Genomic DNA, 13,795 nt, shown 5'->3' with positions numbered 1-13,795 from the left:
GATGTGCATTCGTCTGCTGCTGGCATAAAGACGATGAAAGCCTCAGGGCACAGCCTCATAAGTTTAACCTCACACTGCTTCAAGAAGGAAGCGAAGATCCAATCTGACGCGAGAGCCTCACTAGAACCAAACAAATAAAAATGGTCACATGTAGTGACCGTTTCTAAAAAGTGAATTGAAATAATAGTTTAATTTTCCCTTCATTTCCTTTCCACGTAAACCTTTTTTTTCCTCAATTTCAATCTTGTCTCGGTCGTGATCCTCTCGTTTAACGGTGACATTCAGCGTCTCACGTTTTTCCAGGTAGTCCCTTCCTGCAAACAATACGTTTGCAAATACTGAGCTTTCTGCCTGCATTTGCAATTTATGCATAAGATATTGAAGGACTGTGAGCTTGAAGAGCATCATCTTTAATAAACAAAACTATAAATCAGAATCCATTTAGTCATTACAATTCCTCTGTAAACTCTTGACATTGTACAAAACATTCAAGATTTCTTCAATTTTGCACATAAATTATTCGTATTAGGTTTGAGGACGTGATTTTATCACATCAAGGTTGTTACATAAACGAGACACTGAAACACTTGAAAGCTAAATGGAGACTTTGCAACTATCAGATGGTTGAATAATAGACTAAAAACAATAAATATCTTTATTTTTGATCTCATATGCCTATTTATTCAATACTTTACAACAAAAAGGGGTTTTGAATTGAAAATGTTGCTTATTTTCTCAGTATATAGTTTTCAATTAAAATGCGATTCATTCATTAGAGACCCTGAAATTAACTCAATAAAACATTTTAATTGAGTTCCACCACAACCATAGTACACCTGAATTTAAAACACAGTTTGTTTCATCAACAAGTGAATCCTTCTTACTGTTTTATATGAACAATAAAAATGATTGCTTTCAAGTAAATAACTTAAGTTTCATCAAATATATACAAATCTTGAAGATTAGTGACACGATCACATCTTTTCCACTGTTTTTAAGGTCTTTTTTTAATGCTTTACTGACAGTTTTTAGAGGCAGTTTTCTGAAGCATGTCAGATGGATGGAACAGCAGTGAATTGCTTGATTTTGTTTTGTGCATAGGAGATTATTTACTGCTTGACAATGGCTGAGTTGCACCTATACTTCATGTTGATGGATAGCGTTGGTCAAGTTCCCATCTGCACAAAATACAAATAAGCAGGTTACAAAACCACTCCAGCTGCGCAGTGGCTGGCGGGGACTCCGATGCGACGGTTGCACTTCATCATCTTCCTCAGCTCCGTGCGGAAGCGATCGTGAAGCCACGCGTAGAGGAAGGGGTTGCAGCAGGAGGAGCTCATGGCGCAGAGGTGGCACAGCAGCTGGATGAGTAGGAAGTATCGCTTGTTTATCAGGTGGATGTCGATGTCTCTCAGAACGTTGAACACGTGGATGGGAAGCCAGCAAACGGCAAAGGCAGACACCAGCAGAGCGACGAGGCGGAAGATCTTCCTCTTTCGGGCCTGGTGAACGCACACCTGGTCTTGCGACCTGTTTCCGGGGACGATGCACTTTTTCAGCTTGACGGTGATGCAGAGGTAGGAGACAAAGACGGCCGAAAGGGGGAGGACGTATGTGATCAGCAGCGTGCTGTAGGCGTAGGCCCGTCTTTCCTTCTCCTGGCCCAACCAGAACTCCTCGCAGATGGTGAAGCCTTCTTCTTTGAACTCGACATGGTAGGTGTGAGTCACCGCCGGAGCCACCAGGCCGCAGGACAGCAGCCAGATCCCGATGAGGACGTAGGCACAAGTGGCCACAGTGGTTCGCTTCTTCAGCGGGTGAACCGTGGCGTAATATCTGCAACGGAGGGAGAGAGTGGTGCTTTATAAACCTTAACAGAATTAATGGATGGCTCATCAAGACCAGATTGATGAGTTAATGCCACTGTGACGTCTCCGGATGTATGATTAAACTGAAAGTTCAAGTACCAGCGATAAGATAGTGGAGAAATCCTAAATGGCTTAATTAGGCCTAAAGCTGTTTCTGTGCATCTAATGAGGAATGCTGACGTGCTTTTCAATCAGACAGCTAGCTTTGTGCTGAGCTGTCTGTGACCTGTAAGGTCGAAGTGGCAAAGACAGGCAAAGAATGCATTTTAGCGCCGAGCTCAGGTGTGTCAAAGAACAAAAAGTGATCCAATCTAAAGATAAAGGAAGGCTTGATATTTAGAAAACCAAATAAAAAGTATGTATTTGAAGCTCACACTTGCTTATTAAGTTTTTTTTTTGCATGTTCAATTAAGAATAATGACATTTTCAAGAATTTTACTAATCTAGCAATATATATTTCACACCATGTTGGCTCTTATGAAAAGCTCACTGATTAGGAAATGTCACTTATTTGAGCAACTGCTTGCCAAATAAAGGCCTTATCATTGATCAAGGAGAGCAGATTAATTATTTTGTACATGCAAATCAATACCTCCCTTCATTTGCCTAATTTTCAAAGAATACAACATGATTGCATTCATTGGCTTGTGAATTCCTAGGTTAAAATTGTAATCCACTCTTATTTAGAAAAGTGTATTTTATTTTTGTTTGTGCCAAATTTTGCTTAGTGATTTATACCTTGTAAAACCAATACACCACACATCTCTATGTACTTTCCTGGGCTTTATTGAGCTGTAGATCATCTAAAAATATAAATAAGAAAATTAAACAGAATCTGTCAACCAGATGACTATTGGTTTTTACACTCTAAATCTGAAAGCTTGGCAAGGAAAAAACAATGCTGAAATGCTAACAAATACTGGAGCATATGGATAGATATTGACATAAATCCTGTCAGAAGCTGAAAAAAAAGTTTCTACACACAACTTCCCTGAATGTGTTGGGTTATGGAGACAAACAGGAATGCAGGTTCCTCAGTTCTCCGTTGCCTGGATACAATATTTCACAGCGCTTTACAAACGCTGCCTTCAAGATGCACCACTGTGAACTTCATACTTTGTTCCTATGGCCTTCAGTAAAACAAAGTAGTCAACAACACTGACTTATATTTTTTTTATAAAGTTGCCTTGGGCAAACCTACTCCCATGTTTCCAGTCATAAGTGGAAATAATACCCATCCATCACACCAACTCTTCCTCAGGGTCTCCAAACTTTGCTCAGAAGTTGGTAAAAAAAAAAAAAAAGAAAGCTTTTTTCTTATACTGCACCTAATTAGCAATATACATTACAACTTCAAATTCAAACTGTTTTGATTTGAATGCTCTACACTGGTGAGCCTCTTGGTTTGGTTTGTCTCAGAAAAGAGTTGTTATGCCAAAGAACTTCCTGGTAAAAAAGTTAAAAACAGTAAAAACATCATAATCATCCACTGCTTTATATGACAAAATTCCTTATTGGATACACTGAAGTTTGTGGTTGTAGCATGAAAAACTGTTGAAATGTTTCAAGTGGCAATAATACTTTTGTAAGACATGCATATTTAAAACAAGAGAGCACAACACTGCAAATAAATCTAAGTAATATAAGAAAAAATTGAACACTTCTGTGGCCACGGTGGTGGCCACAAAGTTGTGACTGCCTGCAGGCATTTCCACCCACCTGTCCACAGCGATGGCTGTGAGCGTGAAGACGGAGACGTACACAGTGACGGGTTGGATGAGAAAGACCAAGTAGCACATGGAGCGGCCGAAGACCCAACCGTGTGGATTGAAGGCGTAGGCGAGAGTGAAGGGGACGCACGTCACACACATGAGCATGTCCGAGAAGGCCAGGTTCCCGATGAAGAAGTTGGTGACGTTGTGCATCTTGCGAGTTCGGCAGATGACGTAGAGAAGCAGGTAGTTCCCGACGACGCCCACGACAACCACGAGCACATAACAAGGGATGATGAGAGGCTTGAACGTCTGCAGCAGGGCCACGTCTGCAAACTGGGAGCTGCGGTTGGTGGAGTTGCTCTGCACTGCTACCTCATAAATGCGCCCTTCAGGTTGCTCTGCAGATGAGGAAGGCGGCGTGCTTCCTATTGGACTACTGCGGTTAGCCTCCATGTGTGCACTGCAACAAAATCGAGGCAGGTTCATAGTCAAACATCACCAACACCTCTAAAAGGTCAGACTATCAGGTACTAGAAAAATATAAACAGGGAGGGGAAAAAGTTCATGACATTTAATAAATGGAAGACTCTTGGTAGAAAAAGCATGCTTTTACAAGCAGCAACACATTCACTCGTTCAGAGGTAAAGAGGAAGGTATAATGAGGCAGATGGCTGTGAAGGAATCTCATTATAAATGCAGAGAGCGACTACTTCCATCCACCAATGAAATGTGTTTTAGAAACACCATATGACACATTAGGTCCTAATTTACATGCCAAGAGCAGGAGAAAAAATGTCATTATTAATCAACTTGCTCTGTTTGGCCTGTTTAGCATACGCACAATAACTAAGCATGGCTGTGATGCATCGTTTTTAAGTTTTCCTTTTAGGTGAACTCGTTCAAACATGACTTCCCCCTGCTGCCCATCATCATCTCAGCTGACCAAGAATAAATTAACAGAAAATTCAATTAGGACACATGTATTAAAATATTTAAACACCAATACATCTTTAAAATATCATTTCGAGCCTTAGGCATTATTCCTTTGAAGCCTGACAGAAATAATGAAATTCGATCAATTTCTGCTCCCCAGCTGTGAGGCAGAACTGAACACATGCATCCCAGTGCCACCAGAAGTGTTTTTCAGAAATTTAAAAACAAAAAACTCCCCATATCAGGCTTGGAGATCCTCCAGGCAAGTTGTAATAGAGCTGTATCAGTTTACCTTCATCACATCGTCATTATCATTTTAATTAATGAGCTCTGGAAATCTTCCGCCGACAAACCGCAGGAAGTTCGGGGTTGCGCCCTCATCTTGTGGCGACTGTCACACGAGGCTGTGCATGAATGCATTCAAATGACTTCACCACTGGCTTTAACCTTTTGAAAAACGTTTGACATAATGAAGGTCTTTGATGACCCTGAACCGAATGGAGCTCTCCCTGCTGATAATAAATATTCAATTCAGGCCGGTAACTGGCAGCTGAAAGAAATTTTTATTCCAAACTTTAGCAACTTTATGCAGACGGAGTCGCAGCATTTTCCCTCAAAGACAAGAGCTTCGTACACCAGGCAAATTAAGATGTAAAGTTAACTTTTGCCAAAATGTTTCTTCTGACAGGAAGCGGTATTATTTTAGCCTGTCAAATGTTGAATTTGAATCTGATAGTCTAAAAGAGCAGATTAAAGATTAGGATGATGGCAAAGAGGCCTTCCAACCTCAAAGCTAATTGCTAAGTCAAAATGTCCTAAAATCACATGAAAAAAACTTGTCAGTAATTATGAGAAGATTTTGAATGTTAAAGCAACAATTATTTTTCTTTTCTTAATAAAATTATGTTTTCAACATCTCTACTTTTACATTGTTTTATTGTATTATCTGAGATTCCTGTCTCATTTCCTATCAGAAGGACACTCAGTTGAATCAAAATCATCCTAATGCTACAAATGACATGAGTGTTAATACTTTTGGGTTAATTGTGGCTCAAACAGACTTTTCAGCAAAAAACAAAATGTTGCACTAAAAGGAATATAAAAAAAATAGCATAGTTGAAACAGAAATGTCATTCATTCATGTGAGGCTAACGTCAACGTTACAGCACAGCTTGCTGCTGCAAGGAAGTTAGAACAGTAGCAGTTTAAGTCTATGAGCATTTGTCTTGAAAGTAAGATAGGAGCTCCCCTGTAAGCAGGGGTAGTGTTGGAAGCGTCCCATAAACAAAAGGCAGAATAAATACAGTAAATAAATCTCATATGCAATTTCAGTTTTGCGGGTCTCTGAGCGTGCCAAGCCCTGGCAGCTTTCAAAACTGAAACTGAAATGTGCTTTACTCACAGGAGCCACCAGAATTATATCTTTAAATAAATCTTAAAACCACTTGAACAAATACTGGCTGATGCAATTTCTGAGATTTAGCTCTTTATACCTGACAAAGCAAACTCTGGAGTTACTTTGTCAAAGTCGGGAAGTCATCTCTAAGTTCGACCTCGCTGGACCTCTAAATTAAAAGAGAGCACTCTTCTTCTGAGGAATATATGATCTAAGGATGACAAGCAGTTGTGCATTGTTGACAGGAACTGGCCTTTGTGCCTGAGCACAGCAATGTGGGAGCTTTCAGAGTTCAGGAGCTACAGGCATTCATCCTTTGGTAACTTCTAGAAGAGAGGACGCTGCTCCTTCAGCTCAAAAGATCAGAGAAATCAGAGCTTGAGGGGGTTTAATGAGAAGGGATTCTGATCTGTGAGAAGCAGAAATTGATCTATCTGAGAAAAAGGCTTTTCTGCTTTTATGCACTATTGGGAGTAAATAGAAAAGTATAAAATGGCATTTTCAGTTTTATTGGTATTGTTTTTTTTTTTCAAATGAACAAATTAAAAAATAAAAGAATGATCTTTTTTTTTGCCAGATTGCTCATCAGTCTGCATACTACAGTTTTTCTCCACTGAATTATTATCACCTGCAGCCCTGATAGTGAGACTTTATGGTCCTGCTGTCTTTTCACATTTGTCCTCTGCTAATTAGCATCATTTGTGCTGTGGTGCAGACTGGGGAATTAATCTTTGCAACAGTTGAAGCAAAGACCTCTTACTTTTCACAGCCAGTTATTCTCTCAATGAATGTATTGAACAGGGATTTCAATTACAATGTGATGTGAGGTTTTGTCTTTTGCTTTGAGTGCTGTTGTCGATTTTAACGGTGTCTGTGTTACTCTGAGATCTGTTTTTGCTCCAAAATGTCATGCAATAAAAATACTGTCCAAAACCTGAATTTAAACTAGATTTAAATAGATGCTTGTCTATTTAAATGTGTTTAAATAGACAAGCATCCCAAGCAATCTACGAATACAAATAAATAAGAAAAACTGATCTATTAAATTATATAAATGAGTGGAATGTCACCAGGAACAAGTACTCAGCAAGATAGAGACTGCAAAAATCCAAGTGACCAATTCCAGTATCTCAGTAAAATGACATTAGCTGGTTTGTTGTTGCTAGGTATTACTAGTTTCAGATACTTTTATCTGAATGTTCCAGTGAGCCCATTTGGAGACTTTATCCAGGAAGGGAAATAGAATAATTTCACCATAAACTAGCCAGGACCAAATGTTCCTCACACAATTTGTAACCAAGGACTCAGAATAATAAGCAGAATAATTTTACAGGGATCTCGTGGAGAAAGCTCAAGAAATACCTGGAAATACCAGGTACCTTTATTTTAATGAATACAATAAGTTAGGCGCTCACTACATAAGTCTCCACTGGCGAAGAAAAAGAATGTTAAGGCTAATTTAAAGTATGCCGATTGTTTTGTGTTATTTCCTATTTTTTTATCACTTGTTCCCTATCGGACATATTTCCTGTTTTCTCAGTTTATCTTCAGTCTCTTCCCATCCCTCACCGCTGCACGCCAATTAACCACCTGCTTTTTGTTCAGTAATCAAACTCTCCCAACGTATCTCTCAAGTGGGAAGCTCTTGGTCAACATATCCTGTTACTCACCCCAGCCAGTTCCAATCCTTCATAGCTTTTAAGTAAAGTAAGTAAGTGACAACGATCTCTGAAATGGTGTTTCAAAAAAAGGTCAAAGAAAAGTTGTTGTCAGCTGTTGCCGTCCTCTGGATTTTAAAAACTGTTTGTCAGTGTATGTTTCTTGGTACTGTGTAAAACATTTTTAAAAAACCTGTCACAGTTCTGATGGCTCTTGAAAGCATCGAGGACACGAAGACAGGCAGCTTTTTTCCTCCAGTTCTGTTGTTTCCAAGCATAAAGTCGAGCAGAAATAAGGTGGATTCGCAGGCATTTTCCTGACGTATGTCCAGTATGAGTTAGCGGCAAAGTTAAACTTAATTTAAATTCAACAAATGATTTGATGCTTCTCTCCTGAAAGGCAGTCGCACTCGCATCCTATCTGCTGCGCTCCACATCATCACGTAATCAATCCTGCCCATTTATCTGTGCCCCAAAGGATGCTTCAGACCGGTGCTGCAGAAACCTGCCAGAGGGAATCCAATGTAGCAATGTGACTTCCTCATGCTTTGTTGCCAACCTTTCTGCAGAATAATATTTTCATAGGAAACTGTTATTGTCCTCAGTCTTTTCCTCTTGTTTTATCAAGACAATATTTGTTGTCTTGGTTTATAGCAACAAATTTAAAATTATGTTTTTCAGTGCTTGGGGAGGGGGGAAATTATCTGAATTTTGGACATAAAATCACAGAAATTCAAAATGTAACAGCAAAACAGAACTCCAAATGCATAACATTTCCTTTTTTTTGTTTTTAAAGAAATAAGACTTGTTTTTAAAACAGATATGTAAGTTTTCTCTTTTGAAACTGATTGATTTTAATCTATCACTTGAAAAACACCAGAATCTGAAGCACACCATTGTCATTGCACTCCTACAATACATCAGTACAAATCCTTCATCTTAAAGCCAATAATTTCTTGCAGTGCTTTTAGCAAAAAAAAAAAAAATTACTTATAAATAAATCAATGCACAGTAAGTCTCTCTTGTTACATAAAATGAGCCAAAGCAATGCTTTTCAATGATAGAGCCTAACTTACCTGGTCTGATATTCCTCTGTTCGAAGAGAAGTGAGGACTGGTACCAATGGACCTTGACAGTGTGCTTTTCCTCAGTGAGGCAGCTGAAGCTGCTGCTGTTTTAAATGGAGAGAAAGAAGGTGGGAGGCATGCGGAGCACAGAGGGAGAGGAGATATATCTGAGATGTCTGTGGAAATGATGGGGAGCCAATTAGAAGGCAGAGAAACCAACAAAGATTGATGTCTGGGTTGGACTTGGTGATGACGTTTGATTAGTTAGTGGTCAGGTCAGAGAGGCAGTTCGGTGTGAAGCAGGATTATTTATCTGCTCACAGGAATGTGCAGGGAAGATTTATTGTGTCGTTTTAAAATTACATGCTAATGTAAGCAGGCACATTTTCTACAGCTCTGTATCAATGAGCTGCTTGTTCTTCAGCTTTAAAACAAAATTTGTTGATTCTTCAGTGGATATTTTGACTCTGGTCTGAAATCACATGACAGCTTGCTAAAACCTAGAAATAACCATAAACCCCAATAATTTGTTTTTAAATTACACAAAATAAAAAACATAAAACCTTAAAAATAAAATCTTGCAGATGTACAACTTTTAAAATGTAAATATCTTTCACAAAGTGCGAACCATAATGTTCTTTAAAGATGACATGTTTTTCACTTTATATAATTATATAATTATAGTTGTTTATTTGTTTTTCTAAAAATGAGTGGTTTTGTTTGTCAGTGTGTTAAATGTTTCTGGTTTTGCTGCGTAGCTGAAAACACATGAATCCAGGATCATCAGTTCGTACCGATTTCAACGCCCAATCATCTTCCATTATACTTGAAAACAGAACATTAAACTATCAGCTTATATTTCTGTTAGAAGTTAAATAGTTCAAAAATGCTCAAGCCTCACAATTTATTTTTAAAACATTATTAGTTTCTGAAGATCTTATATTACAGTTTTTCCAATGGTTTTTAATTTGACCGTCCTCAACCATAAGAGGAACCATTATTTTAAAATTAGCTGCAGTTAAATAGCCTCCCCTGAGAGCCTTTCATACATCCAATTTTTGAAAGAAAAAAACCTATTTCATGTCTGATTTGTGAATAAATTCAAAATTAAAAAGATTGGACAGAAACTGCCGAATGGTTGGTATAAAATGGAAAGTGGCAGATGGCGCTTTGGTGCAAAAACAACCAAGCTACGATCATTGGGTGCTTCGATCTTTTATCCATTTTTGCAGGGCTTGCCCATATTCTGTTCGCTCCTCTGAGTCGAGCATTGCAACGGTATTTAATTCTTTTATGTTCACTTTCTATATTTATTCTTTTAGCTTGTTTTTTTTTTGTGCATTTGGGTTTTGATTTCTTAGATCAAAATTGTTCTTTTCCCCTCATTTACTGAATCCACTGGGTCCTCCTGTTATCCCCGTTCATCTGCCTGTTCATGTCCCTTTACTCCACAACCTGTGATTCCTCCTGTAAGTTTTCCTTTTATTTCCATCATTAAATAAATTCTGTTCTGCAATAGTTTCTGCTCTTGAAACTCTGCAAAACAACAAACCAAAACTACAAGAATAAGAAACGAGAAAAAGTAAAATGACCAGATTCATGTGTGATGATCACATGTCTATCTGCAAAGGTACAAATTTAGTTGCGTTCAAGCTCAATAAAACATGCTGTGATGTACTGTACTGTACATCCGTTCCACTGCAAAAAACTTCCAAAAATCATTACATAACTTTGTTCTTTTTTCACTCATGTAATTGAAGGTGCATCGGACAGCTTTAATATCTACATAAAAAAACAAAAAGGTTTTGTAAATACCTCCCTTTAGAGGATTGTTGCCTGGTGAGAATAAATAATTCTACTATTGACAGAGTGTCCATCTGTAAAAGGTTTTAAATTGCACAATTATTCACTTCTGAGTGTTTTTGAGCTCCAAACGACAGTCACAGATATTAAAACCCCTTCGGTAAACAATTAGAAAATGACCTTTTTATCATAGGCTGAGGCTAAACAATCTAAATAATAATTCACATCACTTATTGCAATCTTTAATTTGTTCTAATTTTATGGGACACATTGAAGAACTTGCAGAAAATGTCAGATAAACTCATAAAACAATGGGTAAATATTCTGTGATTATGTGACTAATTTGGACAAGGAACCCAAACTCAATACACACAAAACACACACACACACACAAAACACTGTTGTTATTTCTAATTTTAAAAAATAACTGAACTTTGAGAAAATAAAAGGTACAGGACAATATGTTTTAGTAATTATGTTGTCTGCTGCTGGTATTGATATTTTCAAGTTTGTAAATGAAAAATCACTATTTTTATCCTCAGGGGTCCAAAAGAAAATCCTGTGACGTACTTTTAGTTAATCTGGTTTCTTATCATTTTCATCTGGAACCGGAGAAGCTGTGGCTGGAGAAATGATTAAATACTGCAGAAAATCTTGCACAAAAGCATCATGATTATGAGGTCATCATGTCAATGAAATGATGTAGCGACTGTTTCAGAGTGTGAAATAAAAATCAATTTGAATGCAATGGCCAAAGGATGACCTCTTTTTCAATTATTAAAAACATTTGACTACTTGATATCAATATGTAGACCTAAAGTTTAATCGATATTTCCTTTTATGGCCTCTGGAGGATGTAATACATATTTTGTTTTAGAAACCACTGACTAGTTGCTCTAAAATGAAGTTTTTATGTATACAAAGTATGACTGAAGTTATATTTAAATGCAAAATATAAGAAAGAATAGTTTTGTACCTGAGAACACATAACACAATAAACTGAAACCAGATAATGCAGATTCAAATTTTATCTTCGAAGTTGAGGTTGAAGGTTTGAGAAAGGTTGCGCGCAAGTTTGCAGCAGCCACTCTGGCTCCAGAAAAAAGAAACTAGTTTTTGACTCTTGTGGTTTTCCATAATAACCTTCAGTGATATGAAATATGATGGAGAATAATCTGCATGGTCAGCTGCTGAGGAAGCAGGCAGTTGACAGAGACGGGGCGTGCTTGTAGACAGCAGGATCTTTAGAGGTGACTTGCTTGAAACAGGTTCTCCTGCTAATTTTCTTCTCCTGGACACATTTGTGGACTGTTTACACCCACAAGTCCACATGCAATATATGGGGCATACCTGGAAGTAATAAACTGCTGTTTTGTTTCACTTTTACCACAGCTACACAGTCGTACTTCTGATTTGAGCTGAATATGCTAGCCTAGCATCTCTATTAGCTGATACCCAAATCACTCTTCTTATGCTGAGTGTTTGAGTTGTATTTTGGAGGAATGGTCTCACCTGTCTGAATCTGAGTGGTGTTTTCTTATTGGATTTCTTTGCTAGGCATTGGATGACTGTCTGAAAACAGGTTATGTGTTTATTGAGGTCAATAAAACAGTGAGAAAACGCCGTCCAATTCTATGTAATTTATTACCAATTGCAATTGGGAGAGACAAACACTACAACAGCTCCTTGTGTCTCTGAAACTCAATTCAGGAATGTTTTATCTGGAGTCTAGGTCCAGATAAGACCTGGACCTAGACTCCAGTCCAGGTCTTATCTCCCTACATGGTATAGTCAAAGAACATTGCCTCCCCCAAAGCTGCTACATGTCCTAACACACTTCACACAAAAACTTTAAATGTCTCCCTCAGTCTCAAGTAACACATCTCAGCTGAGAGCCGTTGTGCTGGCAGTGAGCTATGAGAAATGTGCGATGTGCTCACATTCCTGAGCTGCAGGTCGCCACATATGGAGATGAGTCCCAAAAAAAGAGCACTTTTACAAGGTTCCTCGTACTCGAGTGATGATAAACATAATGATTTCAAATATGAGAAGCTGTTTGTGTGCTTCCTCTATCACTATAAAGAAGTAACTCTAGTTTCAGGTGATAAAACTCTACTTACCAACCCAGAACAAGAATCAACAAGAATCAAACATGGAGAACCAACATTTAGCATTTATGCTTTTACCTTAAGTGTCTTTCTTTTGGTTTTGTTGTTTTGTTTGTATTTCCTTCTAATTCACTTAGAATTGCCTTGTTGCTGAAAATGTGCTACATAAATAAAATTTACCTTACTTTACCTTACATCTAACAGAGGCATCAGGCCTAGAAAACTTGAATGAATGGTGAGGAATAATTATGCCTAATTGGCAGAAGATCTCATTAAGCATACCATCTGAATGGGTTCAGATGTGACCTTTAGGGGTCGTTGTCTGAAGGTCATTGTTTTCTTTCCATTGTTGGACACCAGTTCTGATAGTTACATGTGACAGTGGCTGCGTGGTTCTGAGTTTCAGTCATTGTTTGTCTGTCTCTCTGCGAATCCACACTTGTGTCATCACTGATGATGAACAACATTTCATTGTTGGTCACAAAATAATCATGATAAAGAAAATGTTAGCCACTTTGTGAGTCAGACTCAATTAACATTTAAATCCAAAAAATGCCACATGCCTGTCACAGGGCTTGATGGATTAGAAGACAAATGAGGGGAGAATTGAAAACTACTTTTAGACTGAGACCCAATGCAAATGTAATAAACTACTGTAAGCAACCAGTTAATCTATTCAACTCATGTAGCTCCTATATTTAAAAATATATGTGAAACATTTTCCTCTGGTATAATGACTCATTGACTTGATATTAACATCCTGAAAATGATGTGTTGCTAATAACAGCAAAGTTTTGCACCCGATGCATCATATTTACATACAATTAACTTTTCATTTACCCGTTCATTGACCAGACATTGTGTTCTTCTAGGCAAAATGATCATTAATTGGAAATGTCTTCTCCCTGTTAGTGTAATCTTAAAAAAAGGGAAAGGAGGAGACCCAGCATATTAAATTAAACCAGTCACATGGAAAACAGCTCAGAAAAATGTCAACTTGTTGCATGTTTTGAGCTGACGTGGGTCTGCTACCCTTACGAACCTAAAATAATAAAGGTAATCTGTTACAATTGGTCAAAAATACACATTTGGACCATGATTTAAAGGCTGAGCGAGCGTATGTTTTCCACGCTCCTTCAACCTTCCTTCAGGGGAGAGGGGGGTGGGGAGGCTCCGATTTATGTTTTCGCACCCACCTGAATAATGTGTAGTTGCGCCACTGCTCATAGCTTTGGCCAAGGTAATGC

The 13,795-nt window shown here is 38.1% G+C and overlaps 1 protein-coding gene across 1 annotated transcript; it reads right to left on the bottom strand.

The window, feature by feature from the left end:
- Positions 1–396: 396 nt before the first annotated feature.
- Positions 397–8,818, bottom strand: LOC106962446 (prolactin-releasing peptide receptor-like). The gene is made up of 3 exons (XM_015056874.1): positions 8,647–8,818; positions 3,588–4,043; positions 397–1,836 (listed from the first exon to the last, which is right to left on the bottom strand). Exons 2-3 carry the CDS (start codon positions 4,034–4,036, stop codon positions 1,203–1,205), a joined length of 1,083 nt encoding a protein of 360 aa, XP_014912360.1. The 5' UTR covers positions 4,037–4,043; positions 8,647–8,818; the 3' UTR covers positions 397–1,202.
- Positions 8,819–13,795: the final 4,977 nt, after the last annotated feature.

The sequence above is a fragment of the Poecilia latipinna genome, unplaced genomic scaffold (assembly GCF_001443285.1).
Source record: "Poecilia latipinna isolate Pla-1442-1.1 unplaced genomic scaffold, P_latipinna-1.0 Scaffold1414, whole genome shotgun sequence".
Classification (NCBI taxonomy): Eukaryota; Metazoa; Chordata; class Actinopteri; order Cyprinodontiformes; family Poeciliidae; genus Poecilia; species Poecilia latipinna.
The sequence above is the reverse complement of the archived record's forward strand: the minus strand, read 5'-3'. Positions and strand labels throughout refer to the sequence as shown.

What these genes read in the sequence shown, in the direction of transcription:
- LOC106962446 (XM_015056874.1), bottom strand. Translation starts at nt 4,036, where the DNA reads ATGGAGGCTAACCGCAGTAGTCCAATAGGAAGCACGCCGCCTTCCTCA. An exon ending in ACAGCCATCGCTGTGGACAG is followed by an intron (nt 1,837 to 3,587) that starts GTGGGTGGAAAT and finishes CCTCCGTTGCAG; the next exon opens with ATATTACGCCACGGTTCACC.